The sequence below is a fragment of the Choloepus didactylus genome, chromosome Y (assembly GCF_015220235.1).
Source record: "Choloepus didactylus isolate mChoDid1 chromosome Y, mChoDid1.pri, whole genome shotgun sequence".
NCBI lineage: Eukaryota > Metazoa > Chordata > Mammalia > Pilosa > Megalonychidae > Choloepus > Choloepus didactylus.
In genome coordinates, this window is record NC_051335.1 from 39,569,879 (window position 1) to 39,594,104 (window position 24,226).

General features: G+C 36.7%; 2 protein-coding genes across 2 annotated transcripts in view; both read left to right on the plus strand.

Moving 5' to 3' along the window:
- The window catches only part of LOC119524102 (protein diaphanous homolog 2-like), a 141,005-nt gene that overhangs the window by 95,042 nt on the left and 21,737 nt on the right, over positions 1-24,226 (plus strand). The window contains exon 2 of the mRNA XM_037822754.1: positions 17,982-18,121. Coding sequence (XP_037678682.1) covers positions 17,982-18,121 — 140 coding nt within the window. The remainder of the gene's footprint in view (positions 1-17,981; positions 18,122-24,226) is intronic.
- Positions 19,222-20,814, plus strand: RPA4 (replication protein A4). Its single transcript, XM_037822920.1, is given in 3 exon segments — positions 19,222-19,792; positions 19,795-20,153; positions 20,156-20,814. Coding segments are annotated over 3 exon segments (780 nt in total). The 5' UTR covers positions 19,222-19,629; the 3' UTR covers positions 20,414-20,814.

Consider the following 24,226-nt stretch of genomic DNA (forward strand, 5'->3'; position numbering starts at 1 on the left):
TCCAGAGTGGCTGAACCATTATACAGTCCCACCAACAATGAATAAGAGTTCCAATTTCTCCACATCCCCTCCAGCATTTGTAGTTTCCTGTTTGTTTAATGGCAGCCATTCTAATTGGTGTTAGGTGGTATCTCATTGTGGTCTTAATTTGCATCTCTCTAATAGCTAGTGAAGCTGAACATTTTTTCATTTCTTGGCCATTTGTATTTCCTCTTCAGAGAACTGTCTTTTCATATCTTTTGCCCATTTTATAATTGGGCTGTCTGTACTATTGTCATTGAGTTGTAGGATTTCTTTATATATGCAAGATATCAGTCTTTTGTCAGATACATGGTTTCCAAAAATTTTTTCCCATTGAGTTGGCTGCCTCTTTACGTTTTTTGAGAAATTCCTTTGAGGTGCAGAAACTTCTAAGCTTGAGGAGTTCCCATTTACTATTTTTTCTTTTGTTGCTTGTGCTTTGGGTGTAAAGTCTAGGAAGTGGCCGCCTAATACAAGGTCTTGAAGATGTTTCCCTACATTATCTTCTAGGAGTTTTATGGTACTTTCTTTTACATTGAGATCTTTCATCCATTTTGAGTTAATTTTTGTGTAGGGGGTGAGGTAGGGGTCCTCTTTCATTCTTTTGGATATGGATATCGAAGTCTCCCAGCCCCATTTGTTGAAAAGACCATTATGACTCAGTTCAGTGACTTTGGGGGCCTTATCAAAGATCAGTCGGCCATAGATCTGAGTGTCTATCTCTGAATTCTCAATTCGATTCCATTGATCTATCTGTCTATCTTTGTGCCAGTACCATGCTGTTTTGGCAACTGTGGCTTTAAATAAGCTTCAAAGTCAGGGAGTGTAAGTCCTCCCACTTTGTTTTTCTTTTTCAGAGTGTCTTTAGCAATTCTAGGCATCTACCCTTTCCAAATAAATTTGATAAGTAGCTTTTCCAAGCCTGCGAAGTAGGTTGTTGGAATTTTGATTGGGATTGCATTGAATCTGTAGATGAGTTTGGGTACAATTGACATCTTAATGACATTTAGCCTTCCTATCCATGAACATGGAATATTTTTCCATCTTTTAAGGTCCCCTTCTATTTTTTTTAGTAGAGTTATGTAGTTTTCTTTGTATAGGTCTTTTACATCTTTGGTTAAGTTTATTCCTAGGTATTTGATTTTTTTGTTGCTATTGAAAATGGTATCTTTTTCTTGAGTGTCTCTTCAGTTTGTTCATTTGTAGCATATAGAAACATTACTGACTTATGTGCATTAATCTTGTGTCCTGCTACTTTGCTAAATTTGTTTATTAGCTCTAGTAGCTGTCTCGTCGATTTCTCAGGGTTTTCTAGATATAAGATCATATCATCTGCAAACAATGACAGTTTTACTTCTTCTTTTCCAATTTGGATGCCTTTTATTTCTTTGTCTTGCCGGATTGCCCTGGCTAGCACTTCCAGCACAATGTTGAATAACAGTGGTGACAGCGGGCATCCTTGTCTTGTTCCTGATCTTAGAGGGAAGGCTTTCAGTCTCTCACCATTGAGTACTATGCTGGCTGTGGGTTTTTCATATATGCTCTTTATCATGTTGAGGAAGTTTCCTTCAATTCCTAGCTTTTGAAGTGTTTTTATCAAAAACGGATGTTGGATTTTGTCAAATGCTTTTTCAGCATCTATTGAGATGATCAATTGATTTTTCCCTTTCGAGTTTTTAATGTGTTGTAATACATTGATTGTTTATCTTATGTTGAACCATCCTTGCATGCCTGGAATGAACCCCACTTGGTCATGGTGTATGATTTTTTTAATGTGTCTTTGGATTCGATTTGCAAGTATTTTGTTTAGGATTTTTGCATCTATATTCATTAGGGAGATTGGCCGGTAGTTTTCCTTTTTTGTAGCATCTTTGCCTGGTTTTGGTATTAGATTGATGTTAGCTTCATAAAATGAGTTAGGTAGTGTTCCATTTTCTTCAATGTTTTGAAAGAGTTTGAGTAAGATTGTTGTCAGTTCTTTCTGGAAAGTTTGGTAGAATTCCCCTGTGAAGCCATCTGGCCCTGGGCATTTATTTGTGGGAAGATTTTTGATGACTGATTGGATCTCTTTGCTTGTGATGGGTTGGTTGAGGTCTTCTATTTCTTCTCTGGTCAGTCTAGGTTGTTCATATGTTTCCGGGAAATTGTCCATTTCCTCTACATTATCCAGTTTGTTGCCACACAGTTGTTCGTAGTATCCTCTTATAATTTTTTTTAATTTCTTCAGCATGTGCAGTTATGTCACCTTTTTCATTCATTATTTTGTTTATATGGGTCTTCTCTCTTTTTGATTTTGTCAGTCTAGCTAGGGGCTTGTCAGTCTTGTTGATCTTCTCAAAAAACCAACTTTCAGTGATATTTATCCTCTCTATTGTTTTTTTGTTCTCTATGTCATTTATTTCTGCTTTAATCCTTGTTATTTCTTTTCTTCTACTTGGTTTAGGATTGGTTTGCTGTTCATTTTCTAGCTTCTTCAGTTGATCCATTAGTTCTTTGATTTTGGCTCTTTCTTCCTTTTTCATATATGTGTTTAGTGCTATAAATTTCCCCCTTAGCACTGCTTTTGCTGCATCCCATAGGTTTTGGTATGTTGTGTTCTCATTTTCATTCGTCTCTATATATTTAGCAATTTCTCTCACTATTTCTTCATTAACCCACTGATTGTTTAGGAGTGTGTTGTTTAACCTCCAGGTATTTGTGAATTTTCTAAGGCTCTGATGGTTATTGACTTCTAATTGTATTCCATTGTGGTCCGAGAATGTGCTTTGAGTAATTTCAATCTTTTTAAATTTATTGAGGCTTGTTTTATGTCCCAGCATATGATCTATTCTGGAGAAAGTTCCATGAGCACTAGAAAAGTATGTGTATCCTGGTGATTTGGGATGTAATATACTGTATATGTCTGTTAAATCTAATTCATTTATCAGATTGTTTAGGTTTTCAATTTCCTTATTGGTCTTCTGTCTGGTTGATCTATCTGTAGGAGAGAGTGATGTGTTGAAGTCTCCCACAATTATTGTGGAAACATCAATTGCTTCCTTTAGTTTTGCCAGAGTTTCTCTCATGTACTTTGTGGCAACTTGATTGGGTGGATGGACATTTACGATTGTTATTTCTTCTTGTTGAATTGCCCCTTTTATTAGTATGTAGTGGCCTTCTTTGTCTCTCAAAACATCCCTGCATTTAAAGTCTATTTTATCTGAGATTAATATTGCTACACCTGCTTTGTTTTGGCTGTAGCTTGCATGAAATATTTTTTTCCATCCTTTCACTTTCAGTTTCTTTGTGTCCCTGTGTCTAAGATGAGTTTCTTGTATGCAACATATTGATGGTTCATTGTTTTTGATCCATTCTGCGAATCTATATCTTTTAATTGGGGAGTTTAATCCATGTACATTCAACGTTATAACTGTGACGGCATTTCTTGAATCAGCCATCTTATCCTTTGGTTTATGTTTGTCATATTTTTCCCCTCTGTCTATTAATATCCTTCATTGTGCCCATACCGAATCTCTTTAGTACTGAACCTTTCTCCAAGTCTCTCTGTCCTTTCTTTGTTTCTCTGTCTGTAGGGCTCCCTTTAGTATCTGCAGTAGGGCAGGTCTCTTGTTAGCAAATTCTCTCAGCATTTGTTTGTCTGTGAAAAATTTAAGCTCTCCCTCAAATCTGAAGGAGAGCTTTGCTGGATAAAGTATTCTTGGTTGGACATTTTTCTCACTCAGAATTTTAAATATATCGTGCCACTGCCTTCTCGCCTCCATGGTGGCTGCTGAGTAGTCACTACTTAGTCTGATGCTGTTTCCTTTGTATGTGGTGAATTGCTTTTCTCTTGCTGCTTTCAGAACTTGCTCCTTCTCTTCCGTGTTTGACAGTGTGATCAGAGTATGTCTCGGAGTGGTTTATTTGGATTTATTCTATTTGGAGTTCGCTGAGCATTTATGATTTGTGTATTTATGTTGTTTAGAAGATTTGGGAAGTTTTCCCCAACAATTTCTTTGAATACTCTTCCTAGACCTTTACCCTTTTCTTCCCCTTCTGGAACACCAATGAGTCTTATATTCGGATGTTTCATATTATCTATCATATCCCTGAGATCCATTTTGATTTTTTCAATTTTTTTCCCCATTCTTTCTTTTATGGTTTCATTTTCCATTCTGTCATCTTCCAGGTCACTGATTCATTGTTCAACTTCCTCTAGTCTTGTACTATGAGTGTCCAGAATCTTTTTAATTTGGTCAACAGTTTCTTTAATTTCCATAAGATCATCCATTTTTTATTTAGTTTTGCAATGTCTTCTTTATGCTCTTCTAGGGTCTTCTTGATCTCCTTTGTATCCCATACTATGGTCTCATTGTTCATCTTTAGTTCTTTGAGTAGCTGCTCTAGGTGCTGTGTCTCTTCTGATCTTTTGATTTGTGTGCTTGGGCTTGGGTTATCCATATCGTCTGTTTTTTTCATATGCTTTATAATTTTCTGTTGTTTTTGGCCTCTTGGCATTTGCTGAACTTGATAGGTTCTTTTAGGATTTGTAGACCAACTGAAGTCCTTATCTGTAATTTATCAGATCTACAGGTTCGTGGAGTACACTTTCTCTGACTAACCAGCAGGTGGCGTCCACGAGCCACCTGTTCTCCACAAGCCAGTTCTCCCCTGCTTAGCCTTTTGATGAGTGGGGGAGTGAGTCTTCTGGGGTCCAATTGGTGTACCAAGCTTGCATGTGTAGTTGGTGTTTCCTGCCCTGTATATGGGGCATGTTTCTGGGCAGTCAGGGAGGAGGGGTGGCTCTAACAATCAAATCTCCCTGGTGATCCTAGAGTTTTAAAGCTGCTGCAATAGTCTAATCCTTCAGTTCAGTCCTGCCACAGTTTGTCTCTGCCACTGACCCACAAGTCCTTGGTATTGGCATATGGCTCCTGAGACTTGCAAGTGGGCCCCTCTTCCAGGCTGTGCACCCCGGGTCCTCTGTTGAGGGATGACTGTGCTATGTCACAGGTGAGTGCTGTCCCCCCAGGGCAGTTCTGGGCTGCTGGGCTGTATAGGGAGGCTCCCAGTCTGCTGAAATGATGGCTGAATGGGGCTTTGTTGATTCACACTGCTCCACCTTCCCAACTCTGGGACCATCAGCTGAGGTTGCAGGGAAGGCTAATGTCCACACCCAGTTTTGTGGTGTGTGCCTGTTATTTGAAGCGCTTCCGTCACACTGGGTTGTCTGGGGCAGCTCTGGGCTATGGGGCTGGCAACGGGCAGGAGTGTTTCCTGTCCACCAGGATGATGGCTGTGAGCAGACACCCCCCTTTTCTTGGGAAGTTGTGGTGTTTAGTGAATTTTCTCAGCCACTGGATTATTGCCTTTTGTCTCAGAGCTATCTTAGTTCTGCTCTTGTCTTGACCTGCCCAAACTGAAAGTCTTTGAAGCTTTCTGTATTGAGCTTCTTAGAGTAATTGTTTTAGAAAAAGAAAAAAGGATTAAAGAAAAGGGCCCTCCTCAGAGATCTAATGGGTTATTGAAATGCTAAGAGACAAAGCAACCAGGGCCATTAAGGAAAGGTCCACAGGGCAGAGAGATCAGCTTTTCTTCGGGATTTGCATATGGGCCTCGGGGCCTGAGCCTCTGCCCTTCCCCTTTCTATGTTCACCAGAACTCCAAAAATCCTCCGCTTTTATTTTGGAGTTTTTCATGTTGTTTTTTTTCTATGCCTGTCTCCTCTCTGCTGGGCTGACTGCTCTCAGATTCTCTGGTGTCTGGTCTCAGTCTATCTATGGTTGGAGTTTGGATCAGTAGAATGAGTTTCCTATAAGGGCTGCCACTGCAGTTCTCCCTTCTCCTTCCTGGAGCTGACAGCCCCTCCTCCCACGGGACTGAGCCTGGCAGGGAGGGTTGCGGGTCCCCTGGCCACAAAAACTTGCAGATTTTGGTGATCTCAGCAGTTCCACGTTTTCATGAGTGTTGTATGAAGTATGCCCAAAGTCATATTGCTCTGTGGTGTCCAGTCCACGCAGTTCCTGGCTTTCTACCTACTTTCCATACAGCTCACCTGTCCGCCATCTTGCCCCACCTCCTACTTACTTCTGTAGACCCCTTTTAAAGGAAAAGCCTTCTCAAAGATTCCAGTGTTGACTTATAATATTTTTATCATGGTGTTTAAATATGTGCCAACACAAAATAAGATATAAACTATGCGAATAGCTCTTACACAACTTATAAAACCAAAACAAATAAACCTGTTAAATAAAAAATATAAAACTAAATAAAATTTAAGTTAACATTACTTCAAGACATGGATGATATTTTGCTGAATCCAAACTGTCATTCACAATGTGAATATACTACAATGCAGGCACTTTTCAGTTCTCTGTATAGGATGATGATGATGATGGTGGTGGTGGCGGCGGTGGTGGTGGTGACGATGACAACAATGAGAGGCAATAAAGGGGCAAGCTGTAGGATGGCCCAGTTCTACCACAAGTTTTCTCTATTGGTCTGTGGTTGAATTTTTTTAAGTACAGCATGTTTCAGTGTCATTTAGTCTTTATTTGGTACAAATGCCTTGTTTTCATACTAAGGTCATCTCTGTCCTCATTACCCTGAGATAATGAAAATATTACTTCCTTGTAACAATGTGATCCTATATGCAAACATGGATGTTGAGATTATAAAACAGTACTTGGTTATAAGCTGGCTGTTGGGGGATTGAATCAAGTCCCCCACAAAAGGCATGTTCATGTCCCAACCACTGGTCCTCTGACTGTGAACCCATTTGTAAATAGCACCTTTAAAGATGTTATCAGTTAAGGTGGGCTCAAAGTGAATGAGGGTGGGCCTTAATCTAATGTGGCTGAAATCCTTGTAAGCAAAAGAAATGGACTTGGAAGGAGAAGCAACATGCAGCATCCAGAAGCTGGAAGTCAAAGGAACCTAGAAGAAGAAAAAAACCAAGGAACCCCAAAGATTGCCAGCCATCCAGAAGATACCAACCCCAGGAGGAAGCAAAGCCTTCTAGCCTCTGAAACTATGAGTCAAGAAATTCCTTTTGTTAAGCAGACCCATTGTATGGTATTTGTTTTAGTAGCTAGGAAACTAAAACAGTGGTTATCCAGACGCTCCAGTTTATGCTTAGAAATAAAAGTAAAAAATTTAAAAATTACTTTACAGAACTTAGAGACCATTAAGAATATCTTTGAAGACCCCATTTTGAGCAACATTAGCCTATAGGTTAAAATTTTAAGTCCACATGATCTGGCCTAATCTTATTTCCTGGAAGCACACACACACACATGCATCCTGAGCTCCAGGTTTATCTATTTGAAAATCCCAAACATACCATGTTTTATTACACCTCATTATTTATTGTACCTTATGACTAAAATAAGTATATCTGCCTTGGGGGAACGTATATTCACCTTTTATAGGTTGCCTGACTTTCTTCCCCAAAGAGAGTTAGGTCATGTATTAGTTAGGATTCTCTAGGGAAAGAGAATCAATGAGAGATTATCTATAAATATAAGATTTATAAAAGTGTCTCACACAACTGTGGGTATGCACGAGTTCAAATTCCATAGGGCAGGCAGCAAACTGGCAACTCCAATGAAGATGTTCGATGAACTCCTCAGGCAGCAAACTAGCAACTCCAATGAAGGTGTTCAATCAACTCCTCAGGAAATGAACTGGCAACTTCGAAGAACTCCTCAGGAAATGCTTCACTGGTTAGCTGAAGACGAAGTGAAGGTCCTCTATCTTTCTCTCTTAAAAGTCTTCAACTGATTGGATTAAGTCCAGCTGATTCCATTCTTTCGTTGTGAAAGACACATCCTTTGTTCATGCAGTCACTCACAGCTGCAGCCAATTGACTGATGATTTAAGAAACCAGCCTTCTGGTTAATTAAGCAGACACAAATTTCCTTGCAGTAACAGTTAGGCCAGTGCTTGCTTGACCAGATACCTGGGAACCATCACCTGGTCAAGTTGACACATGAACCTAATCATCACAGGTCATCTATCCTTCAATCTCGCATAACCCCATAAACTATTTGTATTATGCCACTGATCACATTTTTACTAATATTCTGCTTGTTGTTCCTCAACTCCACCCCAAAGTGTATAAGCTTTCTGATGTGGGGGTAATATCTTGACTTACCACTGTACTCCCAGTGCCTGGAAACTCATGGGAATTCAATAAACACTGAATGGAATTATACTAATATGAAAAGAATACCATGTGCACAATAAGAGCTAGATGCCTTGTCTCTCTGTAGTACATTTTATGAAGGAAATGAAAATCTGGATGATCAGTATGTGCAGAAAATATGGTGCTCAATTAAAATTTTATACTTTAAAGAAGAAAAATGTCTACTTTGGTATGCATATGGTAGTATACTCAGGATCATAGATTGAAAAGGGCAGGACCTTTGAGGTCATCCAGCTCAGTGAGTTTAAAGCTTTATTTTATTTAACATCATAGCAGTTTATATATATATATATATATATATATAACAGATAGATATGTAAATGCCCTATTTTAAGGGGAGAGGGTGGTTTGGAGACTCCTTCAGTGAGTCTTTCCTTTGTGCCCACCCCCTTTTACCCTCCAAGGCAACCCTTATAGCACCTCAAAGAACTCTATGAATCTTCAGAATACAGTTTGGAAATAATGGCCTAATCTTCTACCTAAGGTGGTAATCCTTTCCTCAGCATTTCAGACAGATGAGGATCCCACTTCTGCCTGAATAACTTAGGTAATGAACAACTAATGATTTCATGATACCAGTATTTCTTTCACTAGACAATTTTTAAAGAAAATACTCATTAAATTAGCAATAAACTAATATATAATGGCTGCAAACATTAATTGATTACTTATTAAATGTCAAGCATTGTGCCAAGTGCTTCACCTGGATTCTTCTTTCATCCTTACCAAAATCCTGAGGGTAGATACTATATTATGCCCATTTTGCGGATATGGAATCGTCAGTCCAGAAAGCCAAATAATATCTTGACTAAATTCACACAACTATTAAGGGTAAGGAATATTCCTGATTCTTTTGACCACTCTTCTTCTTTTTTTGGTATAATCCTCCACTGGGAGCAAATCGTGCTCCCTTGAAGGGCCATTTGTACTGTCTTCATAAAGGAACTCTAGAGTTTGATTCTGGCGTGCTTCTGACAATTATTCGCTATCTCAGACAGGTCATGAGTTCTCTGTGGCTTAATTTTCACAACTGCAGAAAAAGTGGTTTTAATAATATCTTCCCATGCTTTTAGACTCAGATGAAATGGTATATATATGAAAAGTTTTGAAAGCTGTTTACGCTATAGAAATGTAAGGTATCATTGATACCTAAATCTACAAATATCATTCAGTACCTAAGGCACACATCCATTTCTTTACATGTCAATTTGTCACACATCTTTTAGTTTTCCTATCCTCTGGATATTTTACACTTCATGCACATTAGAAAGTAGGCAAGAAATTGAATACAATTCAGTTTGTTCATTTTGACTGATAACACTTACTGAAATGTTTTGGCACATTAGGGTTTGAAAATAATGGGATAATTTTTTTTGTTTGTTTTGGGGAAGGAACTTTATTTCATTTATAATTTATAGCTTTATTAGCTACTTAAAGTTTAGTTTCTATCTAAGCTGTAGATATGTGTAAAACTGTTATTAAACTGGCTTTGTTACAATTTCTAAAACTACTCTTTGAATTGGATTCATAAAATGGAAAAATAGGGAGAAAAAACATTATGTTTAAATATCTTCATAGTCTTTGCCCCAACATAGCAATGCTAATAAAGTTTTCACCATTGTTACCATATTCAAATGGTGGCATGAAGAAACTGGCTATGCCAAATATAGTAGCTATTCCATTGGACATAATCATTGATCTAATCCTACTCATTTTATTAAGTCATTATTTGCATAGATGAGCTTTCTGTATTTAAAATTGTAGCATGCTTTCTCTTCCTTTATGGGACAGAAGAAGGAGGAAATGTAGTGCAATTAGTAAATAGAGGAAACAGGTTCTTACAGGAGTTCTTGTTTTGCACCATGTACCCCTTTGGCAGTCTGGTGAGCCTGCGGGCCACTTCTCAGAATTGTGTTTTTAAATTTAAAACATAAAATACATAGGATTAGAAAGGAAACCAATTATCTTACAGTTCTCAAAAATTTTTTTAATTGTGACACAATTTTAAAAAAATGTGTGGATATCTGTGTTCACACAAAATCCTATATATGGATGCTCATAGCAGTTTTATTTATAATAGCCCAAAAGTAGAAACAACCCAAATGTCCTTCAATGGGTGAAGAATTAAATAAGCTGTAGTATATCCATATCGTGAAGCACTACTCAGCAATAAACAGAAACAAACTACTGGTACACACAAGAACTTGGGTGAATCCCCAGAGCCTTATGCTGAGTGAAAAAGCCCATGCCAAAAGGTTATATACAACATGATTCCATGTTTATGACATTCTTGAAAAGACACAATTACAGAAATACAGACTAGATTAGTGGTTGCCAGGGGTGGAGGTTTTCAGAAGGGAGGTGGGCATGGTTATGAAAGGGCAACATGACGGATCCTTGTAGTAGTGATGGAACTGTTCTGTATCTTGACTATGGTGCTGGATACACTAATCTATACATGAATAAAAGTACATAGAATTAAATACACACACCTGAGCACACACATGAACTCGCATAAATAAGTGTGAGTAAGATAGGTGGGTTTTATCAGGGTCAGTTTCCTGGTTGTGATATTGTAATATAGTTTTGCAAGATGTTACCTTTGGGAAACATGGGATCTCCCTGCATTATTTCTTAGAACTCCATGAGTATTTACAATTATCTTAAAATAGAAAGTTTGATTAAAAAATTGAGACAAAGCATGTCCTTCTTTACAATATTTGTTAAATGTCAAGATGAAAGTGGCAGGTTGTTTAACTATAGTAATTTTGAAGAATTGATGAGCATAAATGATATTTTGAGCTATCTGCCACAAATGTGGTGTGTGTGGTGTGATATGAAAATATCTATGATTTCTATTGGTGATCAAGTCTCAGGTGCTACTAATTCTACTGTGGTGTATTGCCTACTTGCATAACTGAAAGAAATCCTAAATTTTACTTAGAGGTTATTGGAAATAAAGACGTAATTTCTTCCCTTTCAAGTTCACATATCCCTTGAAGTGGGACTCCAGGTTAAGAACCCCTGGGTGACTACCTAAATATCTATTTACATTTCACTATCTGGTATATCTCAAGGGCTTCTGTCAAATAAAAGTTAAACATAATGCTTTCTTTTATCAAATTCTGTGCATGGTAGTAATGGCTTATAAAAATGCTAGTACACACACATTATAGTTTTAAAAGTTTACTTAGTGTCATTTGCTTGTATGTGTCTTGTCCACCGTAATTGCTTAATAGTAGTTTTAAAAGGGAAGTGGTGATAGATTTTAAGTACAGAGTAGACCACACATGTTTGATATGAAAGAGAAACATGTCAGATTAGTTGCTTATTATTACAGGTCAACTCATTTTAAATATCATTATATGTTTTAATTTGCTTGCACTGTCAAGTCATTTAATGGTGGGTTAACCTTTTGTTGTTGATGTCTCTGAGAGATGTCTTTATTTAAGAGAAATTTTTCTTATATGAAGGCAGAGAGTCTATTTACAGGTTTAGCATCGTATTCAGGGTTCTATAGCCCACCAAATGCACTGTTGTCAGAATAAATAGGTAGATTAACTTGTACTGGGTGCTTATTTTGTTTTTCCTTATTCTGTTTGAGCTCAAGGATCTGATGATGAGGAAAATGGCTTTTTGATTTCTTATGTTTTTAAAGTTATAGGAGCCTCTCAAACAACAACACTATGAAACCTTTGTAGATGTAATTCCAAATTTGCTAATCTATGATGTTGCCTTTTCAGAGAACTGCAGTGATAGATAAGAAATTCACTTGATTAAGTAGCCAAAGAAACCTGACTATGTCAGAGTTAATAAATCATGGTCAATCACAGTAGCAATATTACTATTTTCATGACAATTATATTGTCCTTCCCATTTGAAGATGACACCACTGATAGCATAAGTGCTATCTGTGTGCATTCTGTAGCTGAAGAGGCCTACATACAATCAATAGTTCTACCCTTGTCTGCTGCAAGTTTAGAACTTTGAAGCCTTTCCTCAAAATTATAAATAAATCTGTATTTACATTAAAAAATGACAGATCATACTCAGAATAAGTCAATTTAAAATCAGAAGTAGTATCTCTGCTGAAAATTTACATATTCTCTTTAGAATATTGCTTGTCTGTTTTTGATATTAACATTTCATGCCAGAGCACAGGAAACCGTGTGATTATTTAAATGTCCCCAAGTATTCTTTTGGTTCTTTGTGTACTGCCTTAGAATGGTACAAACACAGTCACACCGACAAGTATCTCCATCCTAATGATTTTCAAATTAAGGAGTGGCTTCAAATTGGGAAAGCTTTTTGTTCACCTTGCTTTGGAATAGCATGATGTATGCTAATTGCTAATTTTGTCTGCATTATTTTTTAAAGATCAAATAGGCACAGTAGTAATTTTCATTAATCTCATACAGAGCAGGTAATTAAAATTTGCCTTATTATCCATCCATTATCTAGTTGTTTCCTTTGTGCAGTACCAGAACAGGATGTTAATAATAAGCCATTTTTGTATTACAGCCCTATTAAATATAGTGAAAATAAGTTTAATCTATTGCACTGTTTTGTTTTTATGTGATTCCTTTAATATTCTATTGCACCATATTGATTATGCTGAAGTTACTTTGACATTTTGTAATAAAGATTTCAGAGTTACGTATGTGTTGCCTTAATGTTTTTATTCAATACTGGAAAAAATTGAAGTATAGTGGAAAAAAGGAGTGACCTGAGCACCAGAGTATTTGTTTTAGTCCAGCAACCTCGCTAATTATGTGATATTGGGCAATTACCTCAATTCTCTATTTCTGTATTAGAAGAGGAGATCTTCAAGGGACAGTGCAGCCCTAACATTCTATCATAATTTCATAATGATCAAATATGAACTTATGCTTAAACCCCAGACTCATTCAAAGCTTGGTAAATGGCATTTGCTCTGTAAAGTTATATATTTTCTGTATTGCTCCAGTAGATTGTTTGCTTCCATTCCCTGTAACCACAGAGTACCCTAAATTACATAATTTTAATTTGTTTCTTAGACTTAGGTAGCTGAGCCCCCAAGGCAAGGAGCTGGGCAAATTGTTCCATAGAGAGTATCTCAGCCATCACCATATGCCCCATATTAGACTGATCCTGTAGAAGATGGGTTAGAAGGAGATTAGCATTTGCTTAGTAGCTTACTCTGTGTCTGCGAGACAACCCATATGAGGTGCCTGTATTAGGCACTTTATATGTATTGTCTTATTTAATCCTCACTACAAACGTGGATGAGCAAGCTGGTTCATAGAGACAAAACAGCCTGCTCAAAGATTACCTAGCATGTGATGGGGCTATGATTCAAACCTAGGTGGCAAAGTCTGACTTGTCCCAAGTATGCCATACACTGTCTCTTTTTTGCCCCTGAATATATTATAACTGAAAGTCTCAGAATTATAATATTCTGAAGTAAAGACAAACTGAGTTTAGAAGCTTTAGCATATTTAAACTCACAGTCATTCACCCATTTATTTCTTCATCCATCCATTCATTCACTCAAGGCATAAGTATTTTCAGTGCTTACTGTGTGCCAGGCAGTGTATTAAGATCTGGGGATACAGGAGTGAACAAGGCAAGCAAGATTCTTGCCTCATGGAGCTTATGCTTTAGTGGGGATGATACAGTAAACAAGTAAATTACTAAAGAAGAACTTAAGATACTGTGAATGAGCTTTAAAGTGGTGTGATAAGAACTGGGATGTGAAGGGGTAGACACTGTTGAGCTGAGACTTGAATGATGGGGAGCCAGGAATGGAGAGGTCAGGGTAAGAGCCTGTCAGACAGAGAAAACAGCAAATACAAAGGTCACTGGACAGGAATAAACTCTTTTTACAAGTCTCCAGGGAAGCCACAGCAGACCCTTTTTATCCGTTAATTAAGAAAATCAGTTTAAGGATTGAATGAAACTGGTATCTGACTGCAGACTTGGAAAATTTTAATTTCTTATACTAGAAGTTTTTAGAGGGTATTTGATGCATGTAGTAAAACGATCCATTCATTGTTACTGATAGACTTCATATTGCTGTAGACAGTGAATTGATTCAGCAAAAGTTAAAGTATAACTTTGGAATTTCAAAATCATACTACAAATGTTTACTTACTGGTTTCCCTTGTGGATCTTGTAGCCTTTGGAAATGGGTGAACAAGTTATAGGAATATGGAAATGGTTTCATGGTGATGATTTTACTTACTGTGCCATTTTTATGCCATGTATGGTGACTCCTCCAGTACACTTCTTGAACATCTGCTATGTGTCCCAACAAAGTAAGAAAGATCAAGTCAGTGGTCATTACACAAAATATAGGTACTAGAAGTATGAAGTTGTATTCCTTGTTCTGTAATTGTTATGGACACATTTGATAATAGCATACTTTTGTTGAGGGCTCACTCAATTCAGACACTGTTAGGCACTTGGCACACATGGAGTTCACAGTTTAGAAAGCAGGTAGATGCAAATAATTCTGTCTACCACAATGTTTATGTGCCACAATAGTAATATTGCCACAGCACTATGAGGGAATAAAGTTCCCTTACATGTTGGGAGAATTTATTAAGTCTTAGAGCATTTACTTTTCAATAGATTTTTTTAATTCAGAAAATTAAGAATGGTTGACAATTGGATAATTTCTTTATTGAGGAGGCATTCCCGATAAAATGCCAGATAGTATGAAACCTTAAGGCATCCATTTCTTATTATGAGCCATTTTTTTTCCTTCCCCCATTTTTCTACTTACCCGTCCATAAACTAGACAAAGGGGAGTGTGGTCCATGTAGCTTTCCTAATCACATTGTCACCCTTCATAAGCTACATTTTTATACAATGATCTCCAAGATTCATGGGTTCTGGGTGGTAGTTTGATAGTTTTAAGTATTTACTGCTAACTATTTCAATTCATTAAAACCTAAAAAGGGTTGTCTATATTGTGCATAAGAGTGCCCACCAGAGTGAACTCTTGGCTCCTTTTGGAATCTCTCTGCCACTGAAGCTTATTTCATTTCCTTTCACATCCCCCTTTCGGTCAAGAAGATGTTCTCCATCCCACGATGCCAGGTCTACATTCCTCCCCGGGAGTCATATTCCACGTTGCCAGGGAGTTTCACTCCCCTAGGTGTCAGATCCCATGTAGGGGGGAAGGCAGTGATTTCACCTGCCAAGTTGGCTTAGCTAGAGAGAGAGGGCCACATCTGAGCAACAAAGAGGCATTCGGGAGGAGGCTCTTAGGCACAATCATAGGGAGGCCTAGCTTCTCCTTTGCAGCAACAGTCTTCCCAAGGACAAGTCCTGTGGTAGAGGGCTCAACCCATCAAACCACCAGTCCCCTATGTCTGTGGTCATGTTAGCAACCATGGAGGTGGGGTAGGCGAATACCCCTGCATTCTCCACAGGCTCCTCAAGGGGGCACTACATCTTTTTTTTTTTTTCCCCTTGTTTGTCTTTTTTTCTTTTTTTTTTTTTTTTTAACTTTCCCTTCTTTTTTCAAATCACCTGTATGAAAAAAAAAGTTAAAAAGAAAACAAACATACAATAAAAGAACATTTCAAAGAGACTATAGCAAGGGAGTAAGAAAAAGACAACTAACCTAACCTAACAACTTTACTTCCAACATGTTCCTACTCTACCCCAAGAAAGTAACCTAATATAGCAACATTTCTGTGAACTTGTTCCTTCTATACCCATCAGAAATTAACAGACCATAGTCATTCCTGGAAAACCCTGAGAAATCGACGATACAGCTACTAGAGCTAATAAACAAATTTAGCAAAGTAGCGGCATACAAGATTAAATCACATAAGTCAGTAATGTTTCTATATGCTAGAAATGAAAAAATTGAAGAGACACTCAAAAAAAAGATACCATTTTCAATAGCAACTAAAAAAATCAAGTACTAGGAATAAACTTAACCAAAATGTAAAAAGACCTATACAAAGAAAACTACGTAACTGTACTAAAAGAGATAGAAGGGGACCTTAAAAGATGGGAAAATATCTATGTTCATGGATAGGAAGGCTAAATGTCATTAAGATGTCAGTTCTACCCAAACTCATCTGCAGATTTAATGCGATCCCAATCCAAATTCCAACAACCTACTTTGCAGATTTGGAAAAGCTAGTTATCAAATTTATTTGGAAAGGGAAGATGCCTCGAATTGCTAAAGACACTCTAAAAAAGAAAAACCAAGTGGGAGGACTTACACTCCCTGACTTTGAAGCTTATTATAAAGCCACAGTTGTCAAAACAGCATGGTACTGGCACAAAGATAGACATGTAGATCAATGGAATTGAATTGAGAATTTGGAGATAGACCCCCAGATCTATGGCCGACTGATCTTTGATAAGGCCCCCAAAGCCACTGAACTGGGACATATCAGCCCTTTTTTAAAAAATGTTGTTTATTGTGAAATATAACATATATGCAGAAAGGTGATAACATTCAAAGTACAATTTAACAGGTAGTTATAGAGCAAATTTCAAAGTATGGCATGGGTTACAGTTCCACAATTTCAATTATTTCCTCCTAGCTGTTCTAATACACTAGAGACAGAAAAGAAATATCTGTATAATGATTCAGTAGTCACTATCATTTGTTAAATCCTATCTTCTCTGTTACATCTCTTCCCTCACATTTGATTGTTCTCTCAATCTTCAAGGATGTTTGTCAATGACCATTCTAACTTCACGTTGAAAAAGGGTGTCAACATTATGGGGTAGGGTGATGCAACTGGTTGATGTTCTTGGAGAGACCGGTACCTTTGGGTTTCAGGGCTTATCTGATCAGCCCATGTTAAAAATTATTTTTAAATTCTACTTTTTCTACCAAATGGAAAAAAAAATCTGTTATCCTAATTTTGATACTAATCAGAAACTGAGTGTAATTCGTATAAACTTGGAAAATGGTACACAAGCCAGAATCTTAATTCAGACAGATACATTTATAATACAGGAAAGGGGAAGTTATGGTGATGTATGTCTCGAATGTGAAACGATGTGTTATTAGTACAGTGAATGTATTGATAATGGTTTCCTCACAGACTTTTTGCTGAATTATTTACATAGTTATAGCAAAGTGATGAAGCTAAGGAACTCTGATGACATGGGTTCTGGAAATAACCCCACATTTATTGGAAATTAAGCTAAAAACTAGTTGCTATAAAATAAATGAATTTGATGATTTTTAAGATTAATTTACAACATGGGATTAACATAGGTAGAAATACTTGGGAATTGGTGAAGGCTTTAGGCTGATTTAACTAACAAGCTAATTGGAGACTATATTATTTTTCATTTTAATAACCTTTTCACTTGCTTTTTGAGATAGACTGATACTCAGATACATTTTAATAGATTTGGGTTATGTATAACGTTTTATATTATCTTAATTGTATTGTGTGGAATAGGATATAAATATTGTAACCAGGAAAATTAGATGATTCCTAAATGTTCATCTTCTGAGTTAAGGAGAGCCAACTAATGTTAATCCCAATACCTGGATTGTAAATTTGAGCTACTCTGTCAAATGATACTTTGTGTAATTTTCTTTTAAAAGAGAGTGAGGAGAGTGTTGAGATCTACACAACAATTTTACCTAATTAATTCTGTGATCAAGAATTTTTAAGCGCATAGCATTCTGCACACTTTCTCATACAGTAGACTGTTTATATATTTTAAGCATTATTTAATTTAAAAGTGAAAAAACAAACTGGTGTTTGTTGAAAATGGTGTTTTTTTTTCTTTTATTTTGTAGGGAGGGCTGAAAAACAGCAAACACGAATGCACCCTGTCTTCACAAGAATATGTTCATGAATTACGATCTGGTATTTCAGATGAGAAACTTCTGAACTGCCTAGAATCCCTGAGAGTTTCGTTAACCAGCAATCCTGTCAGGTATGTAGTTCTTATCATTTTGGTACGATTAATCAATTTGTACTGTATATAATTGTTTGGGAATTTAATCAGTTATTTTATTTTAACCTCCAGATTTTCTGACTAGAGATCTGATGTTAACTAATAAGGCAGCAATGGCTAATGTGTGAGGCTTGTAAACATTTAAAAAATTTATTTAGATAATCTGATCTCTAATAATGTGCAATTTTAAGAATACAAATATTGCTTGTATATTTAATTCCTCCTTGATTATTTGAAACATAGAGCCAGAAGTTAAATATCTGTGCATTTACATAGAAACCTATTTATGTTCTCAGCTAATGATTATTATATATTTATTTGTAAAAAGGAATAAGAGAAAGAGTATTAATATTAACTCCCCAAATCTATACATTTAGGCTATAAACTTACTATAAAGGATTGTTAAGGAAGAGGTAACTTGCCAATGCTGGACACCAATAGCTGTTGTTCCTTTATTAACTATAAAAAGCATTTAATTTCATAACACCCGAAGTAAAATAATGTTTTTATAAGGAAAAACAGACATTCAGTTTAATATCTAAACATTCTGGGATCTACTTACAAAATTGTTATAATCTTAAGTTTAGAAAGTAGTAGATAAGTTGTTTGTAGAAACCTGATTTTGATTTTATTCAGGTTTTTCTTCATATATAATAGGACTCACATTTTGTATACATCTGAACTATCCACAGAGCCTTGAAAATAAATTTAATTTAGAACTCAGTCATCCAGTTTGGACTTATATAAATTGAAATATATCATTCTGTTTAATTTATTTATATTTACAGTGTACTTGGCACAATAATTGGATATTAGAATTTCAGAATACAAATTTTTAAAAGGCAGTGGTGAGAGGATACTCACCTTTGAATATTATAATCATTCAGAGGTGGTTGTCTTTCCATTTCTTCCAGAATGCTTCTGATTTAATGATTTAGACAAAGGATGTGAGATCTTAGATAATAGTAACCATGGTGGTGGTGGTGGTTTTTTTTTTTTTTTTTTCCTCCCTGTAGTTAACCCTCAGTACCCTACGGTAGAACCTAGCACTTAAATTCCCCTGATATTACTTTTGAATGGTTGACAGATTGAATGAGTGAATAAATGAATCTTTAAGAAGTGGCTAGAGAAGAACTTGTGGCATTCAGGAAAGGAGGAGGAAAAACATTAGTAAAAATGCACTTTCAAAAAGTTGGTGGGAAAGGCTTGAGATTTCATGTGGGGCTTTAAAAATATTGCACAGCGAGTACAAGCATACCACAAAGAGTAACGGGAGCTGGCAAGAACCTGGGAGGTAGTGATTGGCTGGAGGCAGCTGCCTTCTGGGAGCTGATTGGCTCTACGGCTCGCCTGAGGGGTATGTATCGTCAAGATCAAGATCCAGACATTCTGTTGTAGCCCTGTTGAACTCTGAGCCAGTCTGTGGAATCCACTGACAAGAGCCAAACAATACCTCCTTATCCACCTGAGCTGTCATTAAGACGGATATGAGTGGGTTTGGGAGCTTTGGCAGCAACTCTGCTGTGGGTGGAGCCAGCGGAGGCAACAACCAACCATGTGAAGGAAGCACGGATCCTGCTGCTACGGCCGGAAGGTCCAAGGCTCGGATCCAGGACCTTATACCTTGTTGTGTAAACCAGCTGCTGACCTCCATATGGTGGACAATGTGTTCAAGATTAGGGGAATTGCGATTTTCCAGGTCTCTGTCGTAGGGATAATCAGACAGGCATAGTGGACTCCACACTACATTCTTTACAAAATAGATGATATGACCTCGAGGCCTATCGAGGTCCGGCAGTGGGGTGGCAGAGATAAAGCAAAGCAGGGGCTGACTCTCCTTCCAGTGGGAGTCTATGCCAAAGTGTTTGGTATCCTCAAATGTTCTGCTGAAACAAAGAGCCTTGAAGTATTGAAGATCCGGGTCCTGGAGGACATAAAAGAGTTCACCACACATATTCTGGAAACAGTCAATGCACACATGATACTGGATAAAGCCCGCCAAGCGGCCATTGGGGGGATAGTGCGCCTGTCTTCCCACCAGGAATGGATGATGCTCGAGATTATGGCAAATACCGCCTCATCTTCATTCGGAAAGAAGTGCTGCGTTTGATTCACGAGTGCCCTCGACCGGAAGGAAAGAGCCTTCGGGAGCTCCAGGCAGAGCTTCGCAGCCTGAGTATCAGGGCCATCAAGCAAGCAATTGATTACCTGACCGTCGAGGGCCATATCTATTCCACTGTGGATGCGGAGCATTTTAAATCCACTGACTGAGGCAGCTAAAACATTTTTTTTTCCCCCAGAAGACCCTTGCCTCCAGCTGTGAGTAATTTTGACCTGTTGACTTTTAGGAAGTAGAATTTTTCAATGAAAGTTCTCAACTAGCATCCTTTTGAAACTCTCTGCTTTCCAACAGTTTTTGAACTTTTCTGTTTTTCTAACTGTATTTGAAGCCCAGGGGGAGATGGAGATGGATAAATTGACTGGGCTTTTTGTAGTAATTACCAGCACGTTAGTGAAAACGTTCCAGGATGGATGAATTTGAGGAAGAAAAGGTACAGAAGGTTGAAAATCATTATATAATTATGTGGGAGCTGCTTTTTCCCGAAATGTCTATATATTAGGAGAAAATAGATGCACTCAGGGAGACAGCTAAGAGACAAAAAGAAAAGCAAGTTTATTTTGTTTTACTTGACTTATTTCATGCATGTTTGGATTTAGCCTGTTACAGTCATGTTGTTATCTCTTGCTAAATACAGTAATTGATTAATTTAAATGTGCTAAAGATTGTAAATGTGCTAAAGATTGTAATGAATTCAAATGTGCCAGACTAATTGGTTATTCAGATGTGTTCAGTTCAAGGGTTTATTGAGGGATTTGCTCTTATCACCTTAGGTGTATGTGATCGTTTTGTTTTATTTATGACATATTTATTTTTAAATACTTCATTTTTGGCAAGGTAATCTTTCAATATTTTTTCTTAATATGTGATGTTCAATGATTATTTGAAATACAGTGTGATGTTAGCATTAAATTATAACTTATTGTAGTGGCAATGTACATGGATGCTAGACTTTTTGGAAGTTTGATGTTTTGGTGTATTATCTATACTACTAAATGCTCTGTTTTGTATATTACAAGGTATTATTCTTATAGGTTAGCAAACAAATAAAAATAGTCATAGAATTATTAAACTTAGTAGGGTTAGCAGAAATTTATTTGAAAGTTGTATTAAAATACTTTTGTAAAATCATAACTTTCCTGTGTGATATTTTTTCTAAGTATATTTGAAAAAGGGTTTTAATTTATATCCTTGAGCATTAATAGTTTTTCTTGTCCAGAAGAGAAATTATTCTCTTCTATATATAATACCGAAAGCATATGTTATATCCTAGATGTAATAATACATTTTAGTGTAGGTGATATTAATTATGTTAGACTTTTAAATAATTGACCATTAAAGTAAGCCTTCAGTTGTGCAGCACAGGGAATATGGTGTCTTTCAAGATACTAGTTTTGTTTCATTAGAACAAAGAAAAAATATTACTTCCGATAGGTAGAAGAGAAAAAGCCTCACTTGTCTTTTTGGATCACAAAAAGGCGAGTGCAGAAACAGAACATCCTTTAAATGCACCATTGCCAGTAATCCATACTTCTAGGAAAACTGTCAGAATATTGCTTCTCTTTGCCAGCTCCTCAAACAACAACAAAAACAACAAATCCTATGTCAGTGCTTGCTTAAGCCCTATGAGGTATAAACTTAACTTTTCTTCCCTTTCAAAGCAAAGACATCTTAAGTGCCATTCTTTTGAAAACACACAAATTGAAAAGATACTACAAAGATTTTATTTAAATTATTAAACATCTTTAATAATTCTAACGTTTGTAAACATTGGAAATTCGTGACCTCTGTTGCTTGAAAAAGGTTGCGGGTCTCTCCAGAAAATCATACTGGGGGAGAGATGACAAGGGGCACATTTCTTCCTCAAAATTCTGGTGTGGAAATTAATTATCTAGGAGACACAATATAGTAGTTCTTTTCTATTATCACTTATAAAAATGAAGGAACCCTTAGATTAAAATCTGATATTGATGACTTAACTATAGGTCCCTATGCTGTTGTCTGAGTTGATGCAACTGGCCAGTTGTATGAGTAGCTACTTCTTTCCTCATGTTACAGAAATTTTCTCCAGAAATATAAATTGTGTTTTTTTTTGTTTAGAAGCCTAAGCTGTCTTTATGTACTCCAATTGATACCCTGTGAACTGAAATGCTATGATCTGTAGACCTGAATTTAAAGCAGAAAAAAACCAAGCCCTCCGACATCCTTTGAGACGAAATGTCCTCTGTGTTCCTTGGGGTTCTCTTTGGCTTTGATAATTGCCACTCCCTCCCCTCTGTTTTTCTGAATGGAATCCTGTGCTTTAGCGGGAGTCTGCTGAAGTTACGGGACTGCAGTGGCAGAATAGCAACTAGGTCTAGCTATAATGTAAGTGGAAATTAACATGTATTTTTAAGCAAAACAATTACCTGATTGTTTTGTACGCAGCATGTTTAGTGTATGTCAAGGGTCAGAAATTTTAAGAATTTGTTGTAAACCACCTACTCGGCATTCGTGCTATTTGTTCAAATTCGAGAATGACTTGGCCAATGCTCCCCTTCTTCTACCATCCTTCCCCGAATTTGAGCCAAACCTTTAAGGATAAGATGCAAAGCCTGGAGAAATGTTATCGATTATTTAGGGCAGGAACATTTAAATCTGAGGAATCTGAAGAACATGATTTAGGAAGATAGTACACTTGGGGTTTTTTCTAAGGCTTATGGGAATATAAAATATATGTATTTATATTCAAGTTGATTAGAAATGAACTTTAAATAAATTTGAAAGTGTTTTCAAGTTGAAGGTAATATTACTATTATTATCATTACTAATCATTTTTATTTCTTTTGCCTATTTAGGTTTACATTATAAGTACAATCTGAGAAATATACATTCTTGTGTCTTTTTCAATTTGTTTATTTTTTTGTACTATTTTTATAACTACAAATACAAAAAGATAACTACCAATAATTATTTTCATTCATTAAAACTTCAGTGAGCACCTACCAGATGCATTTAAGTGTTAGTTAACTTTCATTTTAGTAAGTTTAAATTCAGTTGACTTCTGAAAGGCTTATTTAAAACAATGATAGTTAACATTTATATAGTACTTATTATCTGCCAGGCACTGTTCTCTCTCTCTCTCTCTGTGTGTATGTGTGTGCATGTGTGTGTGTATGTGAGTGAGAGAGAGATAGAGAATGTATGTGTATGTGTGTGTATTTTCTTTTTCTCCCTGTGAAAACTAGATTTATATCTTTAGCTCAGACTTCTTTCTTGAAATTAATACTCCATGTATAAATATCTTCCTGGATGTACTACACACATCTTTAAAAATAAGCATACAAGGCAAAGAATAAGAAACACTTAAATAGCATTTACTATACCCTAGGCAATGTTCTAAGAACTAAAATATATGCATATAGCCAGGGTATCATTATGATTCGTATTAGTATCATTACTATTTTATAGATAAGGAACCTGAGGCTCAGAGAGGTTAAATAATTAGCTCAAATTTAAAGTTATATTGCTAGTGTCAGAGCTAAGATTCCAACTCAGGCGGTGTGTCTCCAGAGTTTGGTTCCTTAACCACTATATTGTTCTGTCTCACAATAAGTAAAGTCTTTAAAATATCCTCTTGCACTCTTGTCACATTCTAAATATTTTGACTGCATTCCATTGAAATTTGCCTGATGTGAATTAAAAAAGGACACTATGAAATCTTTCAGCAAAAAGTATAAAGAATAATATAAGAAACACCATTCAGTGTGGGCCTTGATTAGTTTACTAGAGCCCTATTTCAGAGCTCAGATAGAAGGAGCTTGCTGCTGCACCTTACAGAGATGTTTTGAAGACGGCCGTTGAAAGCAGTTTTGCTGATGCTTTGGATGTACTAGCCCAGAGTTTGCCCCGAGAAGCTGACACAGACACTTTGGAGAGCACCATTTTGAAACACAATCTGAGAGCAGCTAAGAATGACATTTTGG